The 24,402-nt window shown below is 43.2% G+C and overlaps 1 protein-coding gene across 2 annotated transcripts in view; it reads right to left on the reverse strand.

Moving 5' to 3' along the window:
* COL27A1 (collagen type XXVII alpha 1 chain) overlaps positions 1-24,402 on the reverse strand; it is a 592,361-nt gene that overhangs the window by 184,292 nt on the left and 383,667 nt on the right. For both annotated transcript variants that reach the window (XM_089692938.1, XM_089692937.1), the window contains exons 30-34: positions 19,055-19,099; positions 18,928-18,972; positions 18,802-18,855; positions 18,246-18,299; positions 16,672-16,725 (exon numbers count right to left, since the gene is read on the reverse strand). In XM_089692938.1, coding sequence (XP_089549064.1) covers positions 16,672-16,725; positions 18,246-18,299; positions 18,802-18,855; positions 18,928-18,972; positions 19,055-19,099 — 252 coding nt within the window. The remainder of the gene's footprint in view (positions 1-16,671; positions 16,726-18,245; positions 18,300-18,801; positions 18,856-18,927; positions 18,973-19,054; positions 19,100-24,402) is intronic.

The following is a 24,402-nucleotide window of genomic DNA, read 5'->3' on the forward strand; positions in this document are numbered from 1 at the left end:
ATTGTGTTGCTAGCTGTGATTGATCAAAGCAGTCACATGGTAGAGACAGGGCCAATCACAGCCCATCTGTATCATGTGATGAGCTTTGCCCAATCACAGCTAATCACAACAAAAGACTGAATGAATCAGTGTCAATCAGTAACAATGATTGCAAATATCAATTAAATACATTGGTATTAGCAATCATAATGTGTAAAAAAAAAAAAAAATGCTGATCACTTGCCCAGAGTAGTTCATTGTTACTATGGTAACATCGTATTGCTTTGGTCGAAGTGTGTTGAAAAAAAAATAGTAAAAAAAAAAAAAAGATGTAATAAAAAAAAATAGAAAAATAAAAAAAAAAAAAAAAATTTTTTTTTTTTCATACTGTCACCAGTGTACTTAATCACCACCACACCAGTTATATAATAATGCTGTAATAATGCTGTACTGGACTGGTGACAATTTGTAAAAAAATTGTGATTTTTTTTTTTTTTAAATTTCTACATTTTCCAGAATTGTAAGAAAAAATTACAATGTCCAAAAAACTCAACATGCCTCTTTATAAATACCTTGGACTGTCTATTTTCCAAAAATGGGTAACTTGGGGGGGGGGGGGGGTATTTTTACTATGCTGGCGTTTTCGGGCCTCAAGAAATGAGATTGGCCGAACGTACATTGATTGATCGATTGTCAGATATATATATACCGTGGTTTGTGGACTCTATAGCTTTCCTACAGACTAAATAATACACACTAATTTGGGGTATTTCACCAAAGAAATGTAGCAGAATACATTTTGACCTACATTTATGAACAAATGTTATTTATTTGAAAACATTATTAACAAAAACGAAGAAAAAGGAGTTCATTTTTCAAAAGTTTCAGGATTTTTTTGTTTATTTAGAAAAAAATAAAAAACCCAGTGGCGATTAAATACCACCAAAAGAAAGCTCTATTTGTGTGAAAAAATTATAAAAATGTTTTCATGGGTACAGTGTTGCATGACTGTGCAATTGTCATTCAAAGTGCGACAACAATGAAAGCTGAAAATTGGCCTGGGCAGGCAGGGGGTAAAAGTGCCCGGTACTGAAGTGGTTAAGAATCAGCACTCTCTTCTGCTGCAGCTCTCTAGCCTATATTCCAGGGGAAGTGAACCCCAATGTTTTTAGGACAGAGATCTCATAATGCAGAACTATTTTATTTTGTATAATTGGGGCAGCTTCTTAAAGTAAATCAGTACTGAACAGAGCAAAACAACAAGTTCACTTAAATCCCAACTGTACAAAAAAAATTGGGGGGGCGTGGCTTGGCGTGAGCACGTCTTTCTGTGAGCTCTGCAGGGATTGCCGCCCAGACACTCTGCCCAGCCTGCTCTGTCACTTGCGACACATGCCTGGGGTAAGGAGACCTCAGTCGGCACACGGGGGACCCTACAATAAGGAGATTGCCCACTATTTCCTACGACAGCACTCGGTGGGATCTTCATCCTCACCCGCCGCCTCCTCAGCTAAGATGGCGTCACCGAAATCCAGCCAGACCGTGCAAATCCACCTGACCCAGATCCCCCTGGGAGACGCCGGACCCGACTCTCTGGCTTCCGGTGACTTCCGGGGACTGTCATCTAAACAGGACATGCAGGCACGGCATCCTCCATCGTCACCACCTTCTCTAGGGAGATCCACGACCTTCGCCAACAGATTGACACAGTGGAGGAGAGGGTTTTGGCCCTGGAAACCACCTCCACAGACATCGAATCACGCCTCACTACCCTGGAGAGGGCACACTCTGATTACCACCATCAACCAGAGGTACACTTGCTGGTTGACGATGGGGAGAACCGGAGCAGGAGAAACAACTTGAGGGGCATCCCGGAGGCCACAGCATACTCGGACCTGCGTCTGACTGTGGCCCCCATATTAAACCAGCTGCTTGGTAGACCCCCTACCGAGGCCTTGGAGCTCGACCGGGTCCATCAGCTGGGTGGCCCGCGGCCGCCCAGATCTAACATCTCACCCAACCTACCCAGGGATGTGCTGTGCCGGGTGCACTTCCTTGCCCTCAAGGAGGAGATTCTCAGACAGGCCTGGGCAAAAGACCTGATAGACTTTGATGGTGCAGTCATTAGGATCTACCCAGATGTTTCCCGGCTCACCCGTCAATCACGCAATGCAATGCACCCGCTCCATGAGATCATTCGGGAGTCCGGAGCCACTTACCGATGGGGTCACCCTTTCCTCCTAATTTTTGCAAAGCAAGGAGCATCCTTTCCTCTCCGCTCACCTGACCAGTTACCAGAACATTTCACCTTTTTGGAACAACCTGCTGTGGAAATCCCGAACTGGACAGACCTTCTCTTCCAGGCCTCAGTGTATGTACCACCACCTCCGTGAGCTCAGAGGATCTGTCGTAGCTGCTCTTGAGCCTCGAGACATGGGCCACCCAGACAACCACAGAGGACTGACCTCACCTCCGATGGCTATTGGTACTTAAGAACTTCAGGCTGGGCTACGCTCTACTATCCTGGTTCTGTGAGTCATGGTCTTGTATGGTCACTATATAATTTACCCTAAAAAATATGCAACTTATCCAGCATGCAAGGCGCTCTTTTTTTTTTTTCGACGGGTACCTCTTGCCTCGTGGACCTCTATTCGTGATGGCAGGTTCAGAAGAGACTCCATTGTCTCACAGTTCCTAGTTCCATTTATACACTGTAGTATGTTGTTCCCAGATGTTTGTATTGCCATATACCATGACTATAGCTTCTTGTGGAGACCGCTATCTGGCTGGTAGGCATTTGCCTTGGGCACGGCCCCTTTCTATTGGGGCCTGCCTGTTCAACCTCCCTCCCTGCCCTACACGCCGGGGTGTGGGGATGGTACAACCTGGCCGATGTCGGTCTCATACAGACTTCTCACTATCTCCCTCTTGCGGGATCGGCTACAGGCCCCTATCATGCTCATAGATGCACTTCTGTTGCTCCTCTCATACAATGTCTCTAGTATCGCTTGTGTCAGACTACAGTATTGTTTGAATCTTCATTTTGTCTGGTCGGCCGGTCCCCGGCACCTCTCTATTCCCTCGTTTCCTAGTCCTACTACTGCCCTCCTGTAGGGCCTGCCCTAGCAGTTGTGCGATCACTCTACCCCCTTTTTCTACTCCTCCCCCAATTCTCTTTCGCTCTTCTTCCCCCTGTCACTCCTGGTATTTGGGTCTCTGGTTTCACTGTGGTCTACTCAGAATCTCTGTCAGGGCTCCGGGTATGACCAGAGGTGTGTGTACTGACACAGGGAAACGCAGGCTTCAGATATGGTATAAATAAGACAATTTATTAAGACTAACAATACAAATATAAACGCAGTGCACCAAACCCCAAGCTAACACAAATACATACAACAAGGTGAAACAAACCCAAACCTAAACTGATATAGATACACAGGTACATACACATATAGAGCACAACGTAGTCAGGCAGGCCGGGTCGATAACTATCGGGCAGGAGGGTACAGGAGGAGCAGGCGGAGAGTAGTCAGGTCACAAGCCGGGTACAGCAACTAACGGACAGGTAGGTACAGGGCAGGTCAGGCAGAGAATGGTCAGGGTCACAAGCCAGGGATCAAACAGGAGAAGTCAGCAGAGCTCAGGATCAGGCAGGGTCGGCAACAAGTCAGGCAGAAACAGGAACAGGAATGCAGGTTACAAGATACAGGGGCCCATGGAAAAACACACACCAAGGCACAGACTGCAGGTCTGGCCATCCCTTAAATACACCACCTGCAATCAGCCCCAGGTGATGGCTAATTGCCGAAGTGAACCTCTGGTTGTTGAGAGCACCCGCTGGCCAGCCCTGGTACTGCAGCCCACAAGGCAGGCGAGTCCCACCACTATTGGCAAGTCCATTCCTGACAATCTCCCATGACGACCATGGATACAATACGGATAGCGTCCCTGATTGTCCGGGGCCTTGGTGTTCCTGAAAAGAGCTCTAGACTCCTTTTGGATTTGGAGAGAGATAGGTCACAGGTGGCATTTATACAAGAGACCCACTTTCAAGTTGCCCACATTCCACAGCTATAAAATCGTGATTTCCCCATTGTATACCACAGTCCTTCACCCATTTCCAAATCGAAGGGGGTGAGCCTTTTAATAGCTAAATCTGTGCCCTGGTCCCACCTCTGCTGGGTCACTATCTGTTGGTCAAGGGTAAGATTGGTCAATCGGTGGTGACCTTCGTCAATCATCTGCTGTTTCTGGGAGACTGCTTCCGTTTCTGCTTGACTTCATGGAGGGCTCCCTAGTCTTTGGCGGAGATATCAACTTCGCACTGGAACCACACCTAGACGTTTCTAAGGGATCCTCCAATCTTTCGTTCTACTGTCTTAATTGCCTGAAGGCTGAACTTTATCTACTTCATTTAGTTGACCTGTGGCACATTCTACACTCTAACACAAGAGACTACTCCTATTACTCTGCAGTTCATCAGACATACCTTTTTATTCAACAGAAAGACCTTCCCAAAGTTTGAACATCCTTAATTGGTAACATCACTTTCTCTGATCACGCTCCAGTTTTCCTTGAATTGACTTTGGGAACGTGTGTTCGCAGCCCCTGGGGTTAAGGAGGCTATTGAACACTCAATCAAGGAATACTTTGCTCTCAATGCTGCCTCAGTTGCCAACCTCTACACGCTGTGGGAGGCGCATAAGCCCGTCCTTCGAGGTTTGTTGATTTCTATATCTTCCAAACTCAAAAGGGAGCGCTCCTCCCAAGTAGATGCTCTCATGGACCATCTTCGGATGCTGGAGGTACACATAAGGCCAGTATTGCTAAAACTCATTAAAAGAAATCCTGAAAATCAGGGAGGAACTGAACGGTCTTCTCTTTCACAAGTTTAAACAGAAACTGGCATGGTCCCATCACATCATGAACAAGTACTCCAACAAACCTGTTACCCTTCTGGCTCATGCCCTTCGAGGCACCCGTACACGATCCCACTTAATGCAGCTTAAGTCGTCCACGGGTCAGCTACTATCTACCTCTGACGGGATGGCTAAGGAATTTTCTAAGTTCTTACGGAATTTATACAACATCTCTGTGACGACTCCCCTGGGTCCCTCTCACGATTTACCACAGCTGATACAGTTGTACCTGGCTGCATCTGACATGCCGTCCCTTACCCCTTCCACTTGTGAGGAACTGGAGGCTACAATCTCGGCAGAGGAATTGGGACTAGCGCTATCTCGTTCTAAACCTAAAAAGGACCCTGGCCCAGATGGCTACACAGCTATGTACTACAAAACCTTTATCTCTTCCCTTTCTACTCACATGTTGGCAGCATTTAACTCTCTGGCACAGGGCTCCCCAATATCGCCGGATGCACTGCGTGCGTACATCTCTTTGATCCCAAAGGAGGGCAAAGACCCTGCAGTGTGGAAGTTACCGCTCTATTGCGCTCCGTAATACAGATTTGAAATGGTTTGCAAAAATCCTTGCTAAACAACTTCTACCCTATATTCCTAGCATGATACAGGAGGGATCAAGCAGGATTTGTCTCTCTTCGAGAACCCAGAGACAACACAATCCGGGTTTTGAACTTGATACATGCTGCACAGATGGCCAAGTCACCTCTTCTGTTACTATCCACATGCTTTTCACCGGGTTAACTGGCAGTTCTTGCAAGCAACATTGTTCATACTGGGCTTCAAACGTCTATGCTTCACTGGATCTCGTCTCTATATTCATGTCCCTCAGCCTCGATCATCGGCAACAAAACTTGTTCTCCCTTCTTTCCCATTACTAACGGAACTCGTCAGGGATGCCCCCTTTCCCCCCCTGATCTTCATTTTGACGTTGGAGACCTTATGCACAATCCGCGCTGACAGCTCGATCTCTGGATTTCACAAGTCTTCAGGGGAACACAAAGTTGCCGGTTTTGCCAACGACTTAGTTTTCTTTCTGACTAACCTTCTGATTTCACTTCCTAATTTCATTAAGATGCTCAAGGACTATGGCAACCTATCCTTCTTTAAAATCAATCATTCGAAATCTTCAGCTCTGAATATCTCCACGGCATCCTCGGTCTTGAACCGCCTGCGCCCTTCTTTTTCCTTCCGCTGATCCACAGCTTCAATCAGATATCTTGGAATTAATGTTACACCGGACCCTTCACACCTTTTTGAAGCAAATTTTGCCCCACTGCTCATTGGCATCGAAGAAGATCTTTGCTGGCAATCTCTTACCCTTACCTGGTTTGGCTGGTGTAGTGCTCTTAAAATGACGGTTTTGCCCCGGATGCTTTATTTAATGCAAGTATTGCCCATCAAAATCCCAGTCTCTTTTTTCCGCTTTTTTCCGCTACCGGTTGACTTCTTATTCCGTTCATTCATCTGGCCAAAGGGGGGCCCGCGCTTAGCTTTTCGCATCTTGTCCCTTCCCAAGTCTGCTGCGGGGGTTGGTCTACCGGATATTCTCTCCTACTACAAGGCCGTTCACATTATGCGCCTGGTGGACTGGCATTGTCACGGGGCAGCTAAACACTGGGTGTCGATTGAGCTGGAGGATTCGGGTGGCACGGCCCTGAGCCTTCCTTGGCTGTATGTCCTCCTTCTTCCTGAGATCAAGATCCATCCAACTTTGGACGCACCTCTTTTAGAAACGCGTAAAGTTTTTTATTCTACCCACATTTCCCCGTTGCCCTCACCCCTTATCCCCGTGCGTGGGAACCCCAATTTTCCCTCGGGGCGCATTGACCCCTACTTTGCTCGCCTTGCTCCTCGGCTACTCGCATCTTGTGGATTTCCTCAGCCCTCTGGAGGTCTGTTGGACACGTCTGATAGACCCTCTACTGAACTTCTGGAGGAGTCTACAACTCCGCTCTTACCTCCGCTTGCTCGTGCACCAACCAGGTATCTCCCGTAAGTTGACCCCTTTCGAAACACTTTGCCATAAAGGCAAACCGATTCGACACAGCCTCTCTACCATCTACTCATTCGTGATCCGGCTGGATCAGGACTCTGTATCCCCCTTTCTCTCTAAATGGGAGCGGGATTTGGGAAGGACCTTTACCCCGGCTCAAAAGAGGAAAATTTTACTTTTTGCTCACAAGTCTTCTTTGGCCACTAAAATCCAGGAGACCAACTACAAACTCTTGACGCGCTTGTACCGGTTTCCATCCACTCTCCGGAGCTCCCCAATGTATGCTGGCGCTGTGGATCGGGGAGTGGTTCTCTCTTCCATTTCTTCTGGCAGTTCCCGAGGCTTCAACCTTTCTGGCATAGGGTGACAGACATCATCAAACATCTTACTTCTGTAGACCTGAGGGATGACCCTGCGGGCTGCCTGTTGCACCTCATGGAGAGACCAATTAAGAGAAACAAGGCTTCCCTCACCATGAATTACTGAATGCTGCTAAGGCATGTATTCCGTGTTGTTGGAAAAATGACCACCCTCCTCCTCTCTCCTTATGGTTCTCTAGGTAAATGAACTTAGGGACATGGAGAATCTCACCACCACCCTATATGACAGAGAAGAGACTTTTCGGGACACCTGGTGCCCTTGGCAATACTTTGTGTTCATGGACACTTATCTGAATGCCTCTTAATGTGCTCTCTGAGTACTCCTCTTATCCTCGACTCGATTGATCCGTTCCAGGAGGGACAGTGCTTCTCTGCCCTTTCTTCTGTATTCCATTTATCTTGCCCCATCCCTTCCTTTTACTGGTTCTATCCTAGTTCTCTTTCCTTTGTCTTTCTCCCCATCCTGTTTTTGCTCTGTTCCGATTTGTTATTTTCTCCTAACAATAGCCAGTAGACCCCCTTTCGCCATGCTCTATCTTTTACACATACCCCCTTCCCCTCAGCCCCCCGATCTTTCTCCCGTATCCGGCTGAGGCTATTCATCTTGTTTATTTTAGGTCTCTCTGCATCATTGCCAGTGTGGTTACATCAGTGACTATTGTCACAATACCTCCTTGATGATCGATGTAACATTCTACTACAGTGGTTGTACTGTCATGGCCATGGAGCAGATCCTCTGCTTCTTGCAACCTGATTGTTTACTCTCAATTTTTAATATCCTTGCACCAGGCCTTGGCTGATATCTGTACTGTGATGTTTGTATGTTGCATCTTCATGTTTCGTTTGTATTACGGTGAACCTTCTGTTTGGTTCCCCCTGCTATGTTGAAAATCTTACATAAATAAAGAATTACAAAAAAAGAACAAAAAAAATGTAACTTACCTGTAACTTCTATATCTTGGAGGTACAGGACACAGGCAACATATTCACAATTATATCCCATGGGTTATAGGCATGTACCTTCAGGCGATTGGACACTGGCAAGCTTTTGAGGACATGCCCCCTGGGGTGCCTCCCCTAAACCCTACCCCACTCCATGAATCCTCAGTTTTGTAGCAAGCAATGCAAACCAAGGAAAGTTGAGGAGGGTTGCCTATGTTTTGTGCTATACTCTAAGATATAGAATTTACAGGTGAATCAAAATTCCTTTTCTCTTAATCGCACAGTACAATACACAGGCAACATATTCATACACTGAGATGTCCCCAAGGAAAGAACACAAAGGGTGTAAAAACAACATGAATAGACGACCAAGTGGTGGCTTTATACAATTGGGCTACAGCTGAAACTCCCTTCAATCTGGTGGAATAGGCGCATAACAGTGTAGGAAGAAGTGCTTGCTTAAGAGCGTAAAATCTTGCAAATTATTTATACACCGTGCATTGGTGGATTTTAAAGCAGAGAGAACAAACAGGGAATCTGTTTTCCTTATGGAAACAGGAGCTTTGAGGTATACAGAATGGTTGGCCGCACAAACAGCAATGTGGTGGATGAATTCCTTTATTGGAATCCTCTACATGCAATATAAGAACATGACAGCTCCAAGACAGGACAGAGGAGCAGTACTGCTCCTCTGTCCTGTCTTGGAGCTGTCATGTTCTTATCATATTGGATGTAAAGGATTCCAATAAAGGAATTCATCCACCACATTGCTGTTTGTGCGGCCAACCATTCTGTTTTTCCATAACATGGATAGTAGCACAACGTCATCGTTGAAATGCTGAAATCACCTATGGTAGAAACGATAGTCTTGGGTGTGAATCAACCTTGTCATGAAGTATGAGAAAGGCTCTTTTACAAGGGAGTGTGAAGCCAGAGGCCTGTGAAAAAAGATGGATAAGGCAGATACCTGCCCTTTAAGGGCCTTAGAGCGATGTTCTGATCAGGACCCATAAGCAGGAAGGCCAGAATGTGAGGCACGGAGTAGTCTCTGGGACTGAATTCACTGTGTTCAAACCAGGCAAAATAAGATTTCCAGGTACGATAATAGATCTTCTTGGACCTTGAGATAGCTCATCTATCCTGTTGAGAAGGCGCCAGGGGTTGTCTGCTAGACGTTGGACTATGCCTGCGTGTCATGCTCCTCTGGGCCAGTATGGTGCAATTAAAATTGCCTCTTTTCTCTGTTGCTCTATTTTGTGGAGCAGGTGAGATAATCTGCACTGGAGGTAAGACACAAAAAAGCCCGAATGAAGAAGTGGTAACGTCTGAGATAATCTGCCTGCCAACTGTCCACTCCTGTGGACTGCAGAAATAGCTGGACAATGAGTTTCTGTCCATGAGAGTATCTCATTTGCTTCCTTAAAGGAAGCCAGGCTCCTTGTACCCCCTTGATGATTGAAAGATGCCACCATGGTGGCATTTTCTGACTGCACCCAAACTGGGTGTCTTTTCAGATGGGGGGTTTAGTGCTGCAGGGACAACCTGACTGCTCTGAGCTCAAGATGTTGATGGGAGCTTGGTTCCTCTCTTGACTATGTTCCTAGGGGGTGGGGTGGTGATCCACCAATATAAGGAAGTTCTTGCTTGGCTGAACACGAGAATGGGTAAGTCAGGGGAAAGGACCTGCTTTTTCCATACCAACAAAATGCTTGGGGCAGTTGAATTGTTCTGTGGACATTTTCTCACAACTGACAGGAAGACGAATATTTCTGAAGAAGGCTGACTACACAGCTTCTGCTTTGAATGCACTGGGCTCTGAGCAGGGCCAGAAGGTGCCATGACCTTTGTGAACACTCTGGAAGTAGAGCATAGTTCAAAGGGCAGTGCGACAAACTGGGAACGATTCTAAGCAACAGAGCAGTCCTGATCCTCTTCTATTTGGGTCTCCTGCCGGCAGTCCCTGCTCCTCCCTCCTGCTGAATGCCCCCAGTATCTAGCCTCTTGCAATGGGGGCACTTGAGCAGACTCCTTAATCAAAAGAAGCTCTAAAGTGCGCTAACAGCTAGTAATAGCTATAACAGGGGCTGAAGCCCCAAAAGTGTTCCCACTCACAAAATAACAAATAATAAATAGAAAGTGTTGCGCTACCCTATTGGTCACATAAACTATTAGCAAAAGCCACTCCAAAAACAACAGTAATTAATGGTCACAAATAACAATAGCCATACAGGGACAACATAAAATATATGCCGACAATAAAGTGCCAGAATGCAAACTTGGTAATATAACAATTCTGCCACAACTGTGATAAAAATGTGCATAAATCAATAAATGTATAAAATATACTAAATTAAACAAATAGTAAAAACCGTAATAGTAAAGACATGATAGCCCCCATAACCCCCAAAAATGCTTAAGTTCAATATTACGATACCCAATAAATAAATAAAAATTAAATAAAATGCATGAATATATAACATTATAGGTCCAGTGCACAAAATGAATCACCATAAGAAAGACCAATCATAGTTCAATCGTGGATAAAACATCCATATTCCATGCTTCCCAGGAGACAGTGAACACCAGTGGGTCAAATACATCTCGTGAAACTTCACCACATGAATTGCGCCTTCATCTCTGTAGTTGACCCAGACATATAGGTCAAAATGCGCTCACAGCTCAAATGGCCAGCTTGCCACAGTTGCCCGCCAGATAAATAGATACACTGTGCACTATAGGTAATTGGGATATAGAACGGTCCTTGTCCTGTTTAAAACTTCAGTGATCCAGGATGAGGTATACACTCTGGTAGAGACCAAGTAGATGAGAGAGCTCCTCTTGCAACTCCTGCCCAACTCTCCTGAAGGCGGTGACAGTGTGTGAGGATACGGAACGGCATGAGGTGCTGAGATTAGGAATGGCTGAAAAGTATAGTACTAAATCAGGAAGCAAAGACAGAATTCAGGAAGCAAGCCAAGGTCAATAACAGCTCATCCACAGGATGGCGGTTCAGGCTCCCCCCCATCCTGCTGAGTGCCTACAATACCAAGCCTCTTGCTATGGGGGCACTTGAGCAGACTCGCTCCTGAGCCACGCACCTGGGAAAGAAAAATCATTCACAGCTTCCTCTAATACTGCCTCAATATCCTATCCATTCCCTTCTGTGTCTATGTTTTTTATGGCCGGCATATCAGGATGCGGATGAGAAATGGAAGTATGAGAAGAGGCGTGGTATTTGTGAGCCTTGGACAAAGATGGCTGTAGTAAGGCCATATTCTGTTCAAGGAATTGTACCATAGATGCTGAAAATTCTGCTCTTGCTGGGTAGGCCCCATGTTGTAAGTCTGATATACAGCTAGAATGGGATGCAAACAATGGTGTTACAATCAGGTCCTGCTTTGGTGCAAGGATGCATTTTCACTCTGAGTGTTGTAGGCCTTTAGCACAGTGAATGCTTGAATGCAATTTTTAATTGGCTCCCATTTGCCTGGTCTCTGCCATAGCTACAAGTGAGGGTAGTCTGAAAGCAGTACACGGTAACCTGGGTAAAGACCATTCTGTAGCAAATCCTCATGATGAAATGGTGGCAGCAAGTACCTGAGCACCTTATACAGTACAGGCTCTATGTGGAAGTGGTGTTAAAGTATGCAATCAGTGGTATTGAGTAAGACCTGGTCATCCAATGAGCTCTGAGTGGTTTAAATTTTAGTGCCAAAATTGAAAAGTTTGCACTGTGAATTGAAAACTTTCCAAACAATGATTTTACAGCAATGGTCATAAACACAGGGTGACCCTGTCTTACTTGTCCACAATGCTGGACTCTTTAAAGTACAGGCTTTGCCTGTCATAATGCACACATTCCCAAGGGGTTCTTTAGGGACTGGGTGACAGTAAAGTGTTGATTGAAGTATTTACAATTTATAAGTTTACTTATTGTTTACTTTGAAGCGGATTTCTCCATGAAGGAGAAGAGCTCCATCACCTTCAGACACTAGCATACACTGGGGATTCATGGAGTGGGGTAAGGTTTTAAGGGACGTGTTCGAAAAAGTTTGCCCGTATCCAGTCACCTGAAGGTACATGCCTACAACTCACTGGGGTAAGAATATGATGCCTGTGCCCTGTACTGTATGATTAAGATAACATTTTGCACAGCACTACTCACTCTCTTCATGCTTAAGCGCTGCCCTCTGTGTCTTCCTCCTCAACTGGTCCTTATGTGGGTTAGGTAACCCCAGCAGTATTCAACCCACTTTCTGTGAGCCCAAACTATCATGGACACTCACCCCTCTGGCAGTACATCATCACGAAGTATGGACTCACAAAAAAATGCTATAAAGAATGATGGTCACATATTTTAAACCGGGTAGTATTCTATATACTGCTCAGGACCGCCCACCACCAAAGAAGATGAAAAACTGACAGAAGAGGACCTTTTTTATCACACTCCTGACATGAAGGAATGTAAATGAAATTTTTTCATGTATGGGGCAGAGGTGGGTTTTTAGGTTGGGAGGCAAAAGGCTGGAGCATGGCTTTAAATGTTGGGTCTCCTTACATATACTCAACTTTGTACAGAGGAATTGGCCTAAGAAAAATATTTGATACTTTTGAGTCTGAGAGAATGTGATTCTGTGACCTCCCTCCTGTAATGCAGGGTATGGTTCCTGAGTGGCTCATTTGCAGACCTGCACTCTGTCACATGGTGCTGGGGAGAAAGATCTTAGCCCTGTATAAGCTTCTAACACTTTGACAAAGAGCTTACAAATTTTTTCCTCTGCCAAACAGTGTGGCAGTATATGAACAGGAGGGAAGTACAGGTTGCTGGAAGGTATGCAATATGAAAGCTGAACACCAGGCAACCAGCTAGAAACACAGATGGAAGTACAAATATGAGAACCGTTTTACCTAGGGTTTATATTTCTGTGCATTAATTGTTCAGATTTACACAGCCCTGCAAGAAAGCACAGTCATCCTGGAAACCTGACTTTTTCCTACTGCTGTTAAATAATGTAGTTAGGTCTGGTGCCAGCCCTCAGGCTCTAACTGGACAGTGAAGGAGCAGCAACAACTAATAAGCGCTTCTCTCCACTCTCTCCTCCTACCAGTATCTTCTTTGTTAGAACATGAGAATTGCAATACACCTGACTGTCCCCTGATTGCATCTCCCTGTACCAGCCTGAGCTCTGCTGTAAAAGGATTGCTAGAAGGCTGATACCAAGTCAAATTCAGGAACTAAATCAAAGTAAAATTCAGGAAATACACTCAAAGAATCGTATTGCACAAACACCTGCATGCATTTTTTTCTGCCTGAAGTGAAAATATAAACTTAGCCTTTTGCTTTGCTCAAAAAGCACAGGTTCACTTTAACAGCCAGAAAACTGTAATTTCTACAATAGGAGATGTTATCAATAGTGGATTCCAATTTTCCCTCAGCAGTAGTTTTCTTTATTGCCCTTGTTGTGAACAGATGACAGGTCCACTTTAACTCCAAGATGTTTAATTCAGCAACAGCTGGCACAGCAAATTTAGCTCACTACGGGACTTAGTTGACATTACTTGCAATTTTCTATTTTAATGCATGGCTTTAATTCCAGACTCTTCTTTCTTCCTGTTTTTATACTATAAATATTTCTTCGTTTGCTGCCTATGATGCTCTGACCCTTTGTTCAGAAAACAAACTACTGCTGTTAGGCATAGGGAAGAGTCTTGGGAAAGGCAGCTGTGTTGTGTGCAGTCTTCAGCTCTCCAGCTAAGCAGGACATGTAAACCTTCAGAACAGGACATGGAGGTAGCTTGTGCAATCTATCCATAGCGGTCTAGTCTCCAGCTGAGATAAGAGTCTCACGCTGGCAGGGACAGAGAGCCATCAGCTACTGTGAGCCTTGTGTTTCTGAATGGCCGCACCATGCCCATCAATGGGGTTTTGTTCGCAGAAAGTGGACAGGAGGGGAGGATGGTTCAAGTTTCACCTCTGTCACAAAAGGGGAACAGTAGCTTCTGTCTTAAGCCAAGGATGGTTTGCCAAAAACAATGATACAGGGGGGTTCTGAAAAATGCAGAGGCGCAGTAAAAAGAAGAAAAGCTGCAAACGGCGACCTCCAAAATAAACAGGATGACATTAAAGCAAAAATGTCTTTGAGAGAGTACCAAGAACAAATCTGACATGGACACCTGTTACTGCAGGCACTGGACACTCTGAAATAGATTTTATTTTTTTATCTTCCACCCAATACAAGGCATGGTAAAGTCCTCTCTATTGTGTGCTTCTGATAGACCAATACAAAGTGGCACATAATTGTGAAGTGGCAGGAAAATGATAAATGGTTTACAAAATTGTTTACAAATAAATATCTGAAAAGTGTGGCGTACATTTGTATTCAGCCCCCCGGAGTCAATACTTTGTAGAACCACCTTTTGCTGCAATAACAGCTGCAAGTCACTGCGAGCTTTGCACATCTAGAGAGTGAAATTAGTTTCCATTTTTTTTTTTTGCAAAATAGCTCAAGGTCTGTCAGATTGGATGGAGAGCGTCTCTGAACCACAATTTTCAAGTCTTGCCACAGATTCTCAATTGGATTTGGGTCTGGACTTTGACTGGGCCATTCTAACACATGAATATGCTTTGATCTAAACCATTCCATTGTAGCTCTGGCTGTATCTTTAGGGTTGTTGTCCTGCTGGAAGGTGAACCTCCGCCCCAGTCTCAAGTCTTTTGCAGACTCTAACAGGTTCTCTTCTAAGATTGGCCTGTATTTGGCATCATACACCTTCCATCAACTCTGACCAGCTTCCCTGTCCCTGCTGAAGAAAAGCATCCCCACAACATGGCGCTGCCACCACATTTCACGGTGGGGATGGTGTGTTCATGGTGATGTGTAGTGTTAGTTTTCTGCCACACATAGCGTTTTTCTTTTAGGCCAAAAAATAAAAATGTTGGTCTCATCTGACCAGAGCACCTTCTTCTACATGTTTGCTGTGTCCCCCACATGGCTTCTCGCAAACTGCAAATAGGACGTCTTATGGTTTTCTTTCAACAATGGCATTCTTCTCGCCACTCTTCCATAAAGGCCAGATTTGTGGAGTGCACGACTAATAGTTGTTCTGTGGACAGATTCTCCCACCTGAGCTGTGGATCTCTGCAGCTCCTCCAGAGTTACCATGGGCCTCTTGGCTGCTTCTCTGCTTAATGTGCTCTGTGCCTGGCCTGTCAGTTTAGGTGGATGGTCATGTTGGTAGGTCTACAGTTGTGCCATACCCTTTCCTTTTTTGGATGATGGATTGAACAGTGTTCTGTGAGATGTTTGCTTGGGATCTTTTTTTATAACCTAACCTAACTCTGCTTTAAACTTCTTCACAGCTTTGTTCCTGACCTATCTGGTATATTTCTTGGCCTTCATGATGCTGTTTGTTCACCAATGTTCTCTAACAACCCTCTGAGGGCTTCACAGAACAGCTTTATTTATACTGAGATTAAATAACACACAGGTGGACTATTTACTAATTAGGTGACTTCTGAAGGCAATTGGTTCCACTAGATTTTAGTTAGGGGTATCAGAGTAAAGGGGGCTGAATACAAATGCACACAAGACCTTTCAGATATTTGAAAAGAATATTTAAAAACATTTATCATTTTCCTTCCACTTCACTTCATGTGCCACTTTGTGTTGGTCTATCACATAAAATCCCAATAAAACACATTTACGTTTTTGGTTGTAACATGACAAAATGTGGAAAATTTCAAGGGGTATGAATACTTTTTCAAGGCACTGTAAACTCTTGATAAATAACAACCCACTTCCTTCTTCCTCCTCCATGCCCACTAAACAACTATACACAATGAGGATGGGATACTACATGTTGATTGATGTTGATGAAAGCATCCCCTCCCTGTAATTCTAAAACACTAGTCACAGGTTAGAGGAACATGAAACAGGCTGTGATTGGCAGGATCTGCCCCTAGATAGCCCATATCATATTTTTACACAAAAACAATAAAGATTGGAGTTCAAATACATATTTGTATGACTATTTAAAATATTTATTTGATATTCTGTATTTTTCCTTTGTATTTCAAAGCCTTTTTTTAAACATGTGACCAGCAGCAGAGGACTAGAAGTTTCTATGGCTGATGTTACTCTGCAGATGGTCTGAGAAAAAGCTAGGTTTTCATTAAAATAAATACAGTGACAATATTGATATACATAAAGAGAAGGGATATGTAAATTGTAAATTAAAGAGTGTGTGTTTAGAATCACTTGAATTGCCCTCATTCCCCAGTAGTACACCTCTATTTTATTCCCCAGCTACTTTGTTCTAGCCACTGGGAGGGCTCTTTCCCCACTCCGTGTGACAGCCCTGGAGCAATCAGAAAGTACCAAGGTTTTCACTATGAGAAGGGATTTGAGTTACATGCTCCTCCATATCTGAAAGTTTAGTCAGAATTATGTCTCACCTTCATTCCTGGTTCACCCGGTGGTCCTGGTTCTCCCTTTTTTCCTGGAGGTCCCTAGAATAAATTGAAACCAGTTCACTATTTCAGATATTTGTTTACAATTTAGTATCTAGTGGTAGCCAGGCACCATGAAAGATGCAAAAGTTTGTCTTTTTTCTCATGGTAAAAAGAAGGAACTTATGGCAATATGGAGATATGGATGGAACTATTGATTCGTGTGCCTTGCAAATTTAAAAACATAACTTATGTTCAATTTATTTTTTTAGGTTTGGACATAGTTTGGAAATGTTAAAGCCAGTTTTATATTGCTGTGTCCCTGCTAGGGAGATTTAAGATAGCCATACATTGAAAGATTTTTTTCAATCAACCTGCAGGCTGAGAGTGTGGATAGAAGAATTCTCCAGCCAACACCCCCCCCCCCCCCAAAATCCCTGCTGGGGTTTTGTATTCTGCCACCCATGGCTGTCAGAATACCTGAACAGCAGCTGCACTTGATTGGATGCAGCAGCTGTTTGGCCAACAATTTTTCTGCCCAGTTTTTTTAATCAAAGGATAACGGGCGGGAGGGGCCATCCGCAAAGCAAAATTTTTGTTCAGTTTATCAGGAATTGTCACAGAGACAGAAAATTGTGGAAAGTACAAAATCTGTTTAACAGTTGTCACTGGAACAAGAATAGAGGTAAATACTTCAAATCAGGACACCCATTCTGCTGACAACTATCTAGGAAGGAACTTCCTTCACTTTACAGAGATTTCCTCTCACTTCCTCTAGGCCAGAAAGTGAAAGGAATTAATCCAATGGAACACAGAAAAAAAAATAAACAGGAGTCCTAATGATTCCTTACTCTGTTGAAAAGCAAAAAAACTAAGCTTTAACAGTAATTATATTTAAAACCCATTTTTTTTATACACAACATAGTTAAATTATTTTCAGTTAAATATTTTCTACTTTCTGTACATACATTTCAGATATAATAAAGTGGGTGCTGCTGGATCATAAAGATGATATATTTTGACCCCACACTTAGACCCAGTGCTGCCCAGTTCATCATACCTGGCTCTCATCCCATCATTCTTATAAGCTATGGATGAAGTTCACTAAATGTTACTTTGTGGCCAAATCATAAAGCGAAAAATTTCATTTCTAAACTCCAAATTACTTTGTGGGCTGGGTACACAAACTGTAATGAGTTTATAATGATTTTAACATTTGTTTTTAATATTCAGATGTTTAGATATGAGGGCTGAAACAATACTCCGAAGCAAACCAGGTCAGCGTTGTGTGTGTGTACACAGAAGATGATACTTCTTGGCCCAATATCATATTATATACAGTTGTAAACATTGCGCTCATCTAGAACTGATACTAATCAAACTAGTCCCAAGGGAATATTAAGAGGTCATTCCCTAGTTCAGCTGTTACTCTACAATGAATGCACATGAATACGCAATGTCCATTTGCTGCATCCATGTGACTCCTAATTGATACATCAGCGACTAATCCAACAAGCAATATGCACTGATTGCAAAGAGTATGCTTGCAAGTGCTGCCTCTGAGATTACTGTATAAATACCTTATGTCCAATTTCTCCCATAGCCCCAACAGGTCCTTGAGGTCCAGGTGGCCCCTAAAACAGTAAAATGTTAACATTAATTTACTTTAAAGAGACATTATTTCTTAATTTCCCTTGAACCTTCAAACCCAAATAAACCCTTATGATATATTCGTGTAGTGCAGTCATTGCTGCTATATGATGTGGAAATGGTTGAAATACCCTGTACTGAAAGCACATAACAGAGTTGGACTGTGGCTCTGTCACACAAAGCAGCAGCTGGCCAGGTGGTAAGGAGACACCTGCACATAAGCACCTCTTGCCGGGAAATGAGCTGAGCTGTGTGCATCCATATACACACAGTGTTGCCAATCCTCGCCCATTCTCTCTCCTTCCAGCAAGATGAATGACAGCTGCAGCAGCCTACCCTCAGAAAACCAGACGTTCAGGGGGAAGTGGATTGGTGGGACATGGAGAAGGGGGGGGGGGGGGAACTTAAAAAGCTATACGGTGTCTTGTACCTTAAAGCTGTTTGGAATTCAGAACTACTTTAACTATTGCTATTAATGATACTTACTGGATTCCCTGGAATTCCTTTTTCCCCAGTTGGGCCGGATGGTCCTGGAATTCCCTGTAAAATTATATAATTGTAGATCAACTATAGAAAAAGAACAGTTCAACACAGTGATGTACCTTTACTTACTGGAAAACCACGTGGGCCAACAGGTCCTCTTTCTCCCATCTTGCCCTGTGTACAAAAAGTATGTATTTTGTATAACAAATCTGCTATCTGTCCATGATTATTTCAGATGTCTAATGTGTCTACGTACCTGTTGACCAACCAGTCCTTCCTTGCCCTGTACTCCATGAGGTCCCTGTAAAAACATAACTTCATTAACACAGTAATGAGAAAAATTTACCAACTACAAACACAACTATTATCTTGAGTTTTGTATGATGGAACTGTTTCTGACATAACTTCAACTATAACAAAAAAAAATCCCAAAATACTGGACAGCACTTTTTCAGAGCACTATCCATCAAAGAGCATCGTTCTATATGAGGTGGTATCAAAAGGTTTTGAAACGAGTTTTGTAACACGCCAAAAAATGGCAGCATAAGGCTGCACGCACAGTCACAGGGTGTACGGACATTCATAAGTGTGCCAAAAGATATTGTTCTTTGTACATCGGGAGCTGTATATCTGGTGCCATTCTGACCGCGTGCATTACCACGTCTGCTATTACATCATGGACAGCAAGTTAGAACAGAGCAAACGTGAAAAAAACATTCAAAACTAAAATCACTGAATTGGAAAAAGGATCACCTCTCCTAAAAATGATTTGTAAACTCAATCGGGTGTAGCTAATCCTCTTCACAGTGGCACGCAAAGCCATTTGATTTTCAACTGTGGTCAGCTGTGGTAATTTTGATTAGCTCAGCATAAAAAGCTTTCATGGATCATTTCAGTCCCTGGTAGTGCAACTGAAGCAAACAATCAACATTGGGTGGCAATGCACTGTCAAAAGATCTCTGGGATAAAGTTGTGGACAGGCACAAATCAGAAGATGGATACAACAAAATTTTCAAAGGCTTTATCAATGCCTAGAAGCACAGTGAAGTCTATTATTAAGAAGTGGAAGGTATCTGGTCCAGCACAGACCCTCCTTGGATCAAGATGTCACTCCAAACTGGATGAAAGCGCCAGGAGGAAACTGGTCAGAGAGGCTACCAAGAAGCGTACAGCAACTCTGAAGCAGTTGCAGGATTTTATGAAAGAGTGGTTATAGTGTGCATGTGACAACAATATCACAAATTCTCCACAAATGTGACTTGTATGGGAGGGTTGCAAGAAAAAAAGCCACTCCTCAAGAAAGGCCACATGCAGTCATGACTGAGCTTTGCCAAAATGCACTTTGAAGATCCTAAGGCCACATGGAAAAAGGTGTTATGGTCAGATGAAACTAAATCTGAATTATTTGGCCTCAACACTAAACGATATGTCTGGTGGAAATCCAAATAACACCATTCCTACAGTAAAGCATGGCGGTGGTAATATCCTGTTATGTTCTGCAGCAGGGATGGGAGCACTTGTCAGGATAGAAGAAAAAATAGATGGGGCAAAATACCAACAAATTCTTGAGGAAAATCTGCTGCCCTCTGGCAGGAAGTTGTCAATGGGAAGAAGGTTTACCTTCCTACATGACAATGACCCAGAGCAGACAGCAAAAATGACCACACAGTGATTAAAGGAGAAAATAGTGAATGTCCTTGCATGTCCTAGTCAGAGCCCAGATTTAAACCCCGATGAAAATCTGTGGAATGACGTGAAGATTGCATTCCACAAACGGTCACCATCAAATTTAACTGAACTTGAGCAGTTCTGCAAAGAAAAGTGGGCAAATATTGCAAAGTCTAGATGTACAGTTAACAGAGAAATATCCCAACAGACTAAAGGCTGTAATTAAAGGTAAAGGTGGTTCAACAAAACAATGACACAAGGGGGTGATCCTTTTTCCAACTCAGTGATTCTGCTTTTGATTTTTTTTTTCCTGACATGTTGGTGTTATAGCTTTTACTTAAATGTTCTAAGTTGCACAGAGTAAATATAGCTGTATAAAACAAAAACGGTGTATGTCTTCATTTCAGGCTGCAAAGCAACAAAATGTGATTATTTTAAAGGAGGCAATTTTTTTCTATTCCTGCTGTACATGTTATGTCAATGTCTCACTAAGTATTCATTCCATCAGATTATTGAGCAGTCTCTAAGCCTTTTATATACTACAAACACAAACAGGCACACACGAAAGGAATAAATAAAGCTCTAGTGTAAAATATTGTCCATTGTGTACATTACAATGCTTAGGATGCTAACAATGTATTATTTTACATTTAACACACATTGTGTCCTGCATACAAAAATCTAACACTGTACAGTGTAGCATAGGTGCCACATTCAAAAAGCAGCATTCTAATAACAAAAATCTTTTTTGTGATGCTAGATGAAGTTCCCAGGCAGACCTATATATGTACAGCTCAAATAATAAAGTAGGTAATCTGCCCCCACAGTGTGCAGTAACAAGGGATATACCTGGAAGGGGTGCCTCTGTAAACCCGTACTGAATCTGATTTGTCAAGACTGTAAAAGCAGTAACTTGCAATCACCAAAAACTCACAAACGGTAAAATCAAGACAATAAAATGTTAACTGCTAATTTATTAACCACAGACATTTTATTTTAGCATAGTTGCTGAAAGTCTAATCAAGTTACATATATTTGGGACTCCAGTGGGAAAATCGGCAGAATTCTTAGGTCTGTTCAACTGCAGTTGGCATCATGCTCCCAAAATACCCCAAAATGTGGAGACCTCAGCTAAAGAAAAGTGATGACCTTTACAATAGCTCTGTGGGATGGGGGTAATGCAGTCCCCTTGGGATGGGGGCAATGCGGTCCCATTGGAGAAGGAAAATATAAACTCATGGTAGAAGGACAATATGGTCCCGTGGGAAGGAGGACAATAAGGTTCTGTAGGAAGAGAAGAATTTGTCTCGATGCTAGAACAATATGTCTTTGTGTGAAAAAGAGGAGACAACATGCAAAGTGGTGCCAATCTGCTGTCCTGCCTGCAAATATGCTCACAAAGAACATGCTGATATGATGAGAGAGCAGGGAGATGATCTCATTAGTCTGCTGCTGCTCCTTCACTGGACAATCACAGCCTGGGGCTATGTCATGCTACCCACCTGCAATACAGAAATGCCAGGTGACTATCCTGGTTGTGTTTAATGGCAGGGATGGCTGGTTGAGGTATATCAAATAGTGTCTTTTTTTCTACCTCACTATGTAACAATGTTTATTTAGCTGAATGCCTAGAGTTCAGCTTAACATGTGTTTTTAAATAGGACAAGAGCAAGGGCACCAATCCATGGCAACCAATTATAACTAATGTACTAAATGGCAAAGGCTATCAGTAGAGGAGAAACAGACTGGAGGTGAGACATCTGCCCATCCTCACTCATATCCCAGGAGCTCCAGGATTCAAATAATCTGGTATGTATTTGTGGTGAAATGCTAGTTCCCATTTATCCATACTGTACTGAACATCTGGCACCTTCATTCTGGTATTTTCTAACACCTTAGAAAAACCTTTGTATGCGGTAATGGACAACAATGAAGCTCAATAATAGTCATTGCTGCCCACAAGGCAAGTACTACATGTGTCCAATCATCACATGCAATGCACAAATTGCCTGCATCGCTTGCAAATATGGGTCTTTGTTTGGCTTCTAAACTACTAAAATCCTATTGTCTACCTCATATAGTACAAACCTTTGAGCAGTCTCTGTAACCAGGAGGAATGAATGTTAGGCTAGCCACTGACACATAAATCACTGATGCAGTTAAATAAAACAGTCAGTTTGTGTTCTGCAGGTCAGGGGTGATGGTTACAGTGGATACACTGCATGCCCCCAGCATTGCTTAGTCTGCCTGAAAGCATCACTGCATACACAGACTGTCTGCGAGTGGCTTAACAAACCAAAGACAAAGAACAACACCTCTGTGGGAACAGGAAGACGGGTAATGTTCCCCCAACACTCTATAGACAGCCCCCTCCTGAAATCAGGGCCCGGATGATCTGCTCTGTCACAGATATTGTGATTCCCCAGCATTGTAACCTTGTCAGAATGTCAAACCTTACCATTGCACATGTAAAAAGCTTTGTGCTATGTAGGTTCTAGCTACTGCATTATAATTCAGCCTGTAAGAAGTGACCAATCAACTTATCATAGCCAACAGAGCCTTCTTTTAAAAGGTGCCACTTGCAATGGTCTGTTCAGCAAGCGTTCTGATTGGTTGTATCCTTACATGGGTCACAGGAGCTGCTCAACAATGCCCAATTCTTTCAGAGTGCTAAAGGAGGAATGAGAAAATGCTTCAACCTCAAACCTGTTTAATTTTTCTTAAAAGTTGCCCTGAGAATTTAAGGAAAATCTCAGTGATGTGACACCGTAGAATCGTGAAATACAATTTTTTGTAGCAGAGGAGCTTTAGTCCAAAGCATTGAAGCAGAAGAGCCTATTATAAAAATATCTTAAACTAAATGATAGGCTGCAGATAAACAGAAAGTCCACCTTTCACCATCTATGAGTTGTAACTAAAGCAACTGGATCAAGTAGACCTGCATCAAATATTTTTTAACATGAAATTGTACCAAGAAAGCGGGAATGTGGAAAGGGAGAGATTGGTGCATAAGTTGCTGGGGTAGCGGGCTTTCAGCAAACATGCTCACTTTCCACTAAATGGCCAAAAATGATAGTGTCTCTTTAAAGCAGTGCTCCAGTCAAAACTTTTAGTCTTAGATAGAGTGGGGAAGGTTAGAACCTCATCAGGTTTTCATTGCTGCATGCAAACATCAAGGGGCCGATTTATAAAAAATCAACTGGTTGAATTTCACACACATTTACCTAGCTATTATGAATTCTGACTGTATTTTGCCTAAAGTAGTTGTAAACCCTTACATACACCCAAGTGAAGTGAATGACCTCTGATGATACACAGTTAAAAAACAAATCCTCTTACATAAGTCATACCTGTTTATCGGCAGCCCTCTTTCCTCTACAGCCTTCTAAAACACACAGCTCAAAGATTTTTTTTCTCAACTCCAGAATGTGGGGGGATTATGATATCACACACTACACAGGAGGAGTTCAGTGTAATCTGAGACCTGAGTGGAGGGAATCAACACAACGGACTACCCTCACAACATGCACAGCTGAAGCTGTCAATCACCTGCTGTGCGCTGGAGGGGGGCGTGGCCTTGTCCCAGGATTGCTTTGTGCGGAGTTAAACTGACAGGGGTGATTCCTGTAGATAGTAGAGGGAGGAGAGACCAGAGAGGAACCACACTAGATGCTTTGGTTTGAGGCTAGTACATACTATATTGAGGGATATGCTTTGTTCATTTTTCATTTCAGAGGTTTACATCCACTTTAGTATGTTGATTTCCTTTAATCATCAACTTCATCTAGAAGTGGCCAAAATGCTGTATTTTCCAGACTGATGTGTTTCAGGGAAAAAAAACATATGGCTTACTAGATGGAGCCGATGATCATGAGAAAATCAACATGTTAGGCAACACACTGTCACAATCCGTGATGGTTGGGTGAATGCTTGTTA

This window comes from Staurois parvus, unplaced genomic scaffold, assembly GCF_062004578.1.
Source record: "Staurois parvus isolate SC_StPar_1 unplaced genomic scaffold, SC_StPar_1.0 ptg000608l, whole genome shotgun sequence".
Taxonomy (NCBI): Eukaryota; Metazoa; Chordata; class Amphibia; order Anura; family Ranidae; genus Staurois; species Staurois parvus.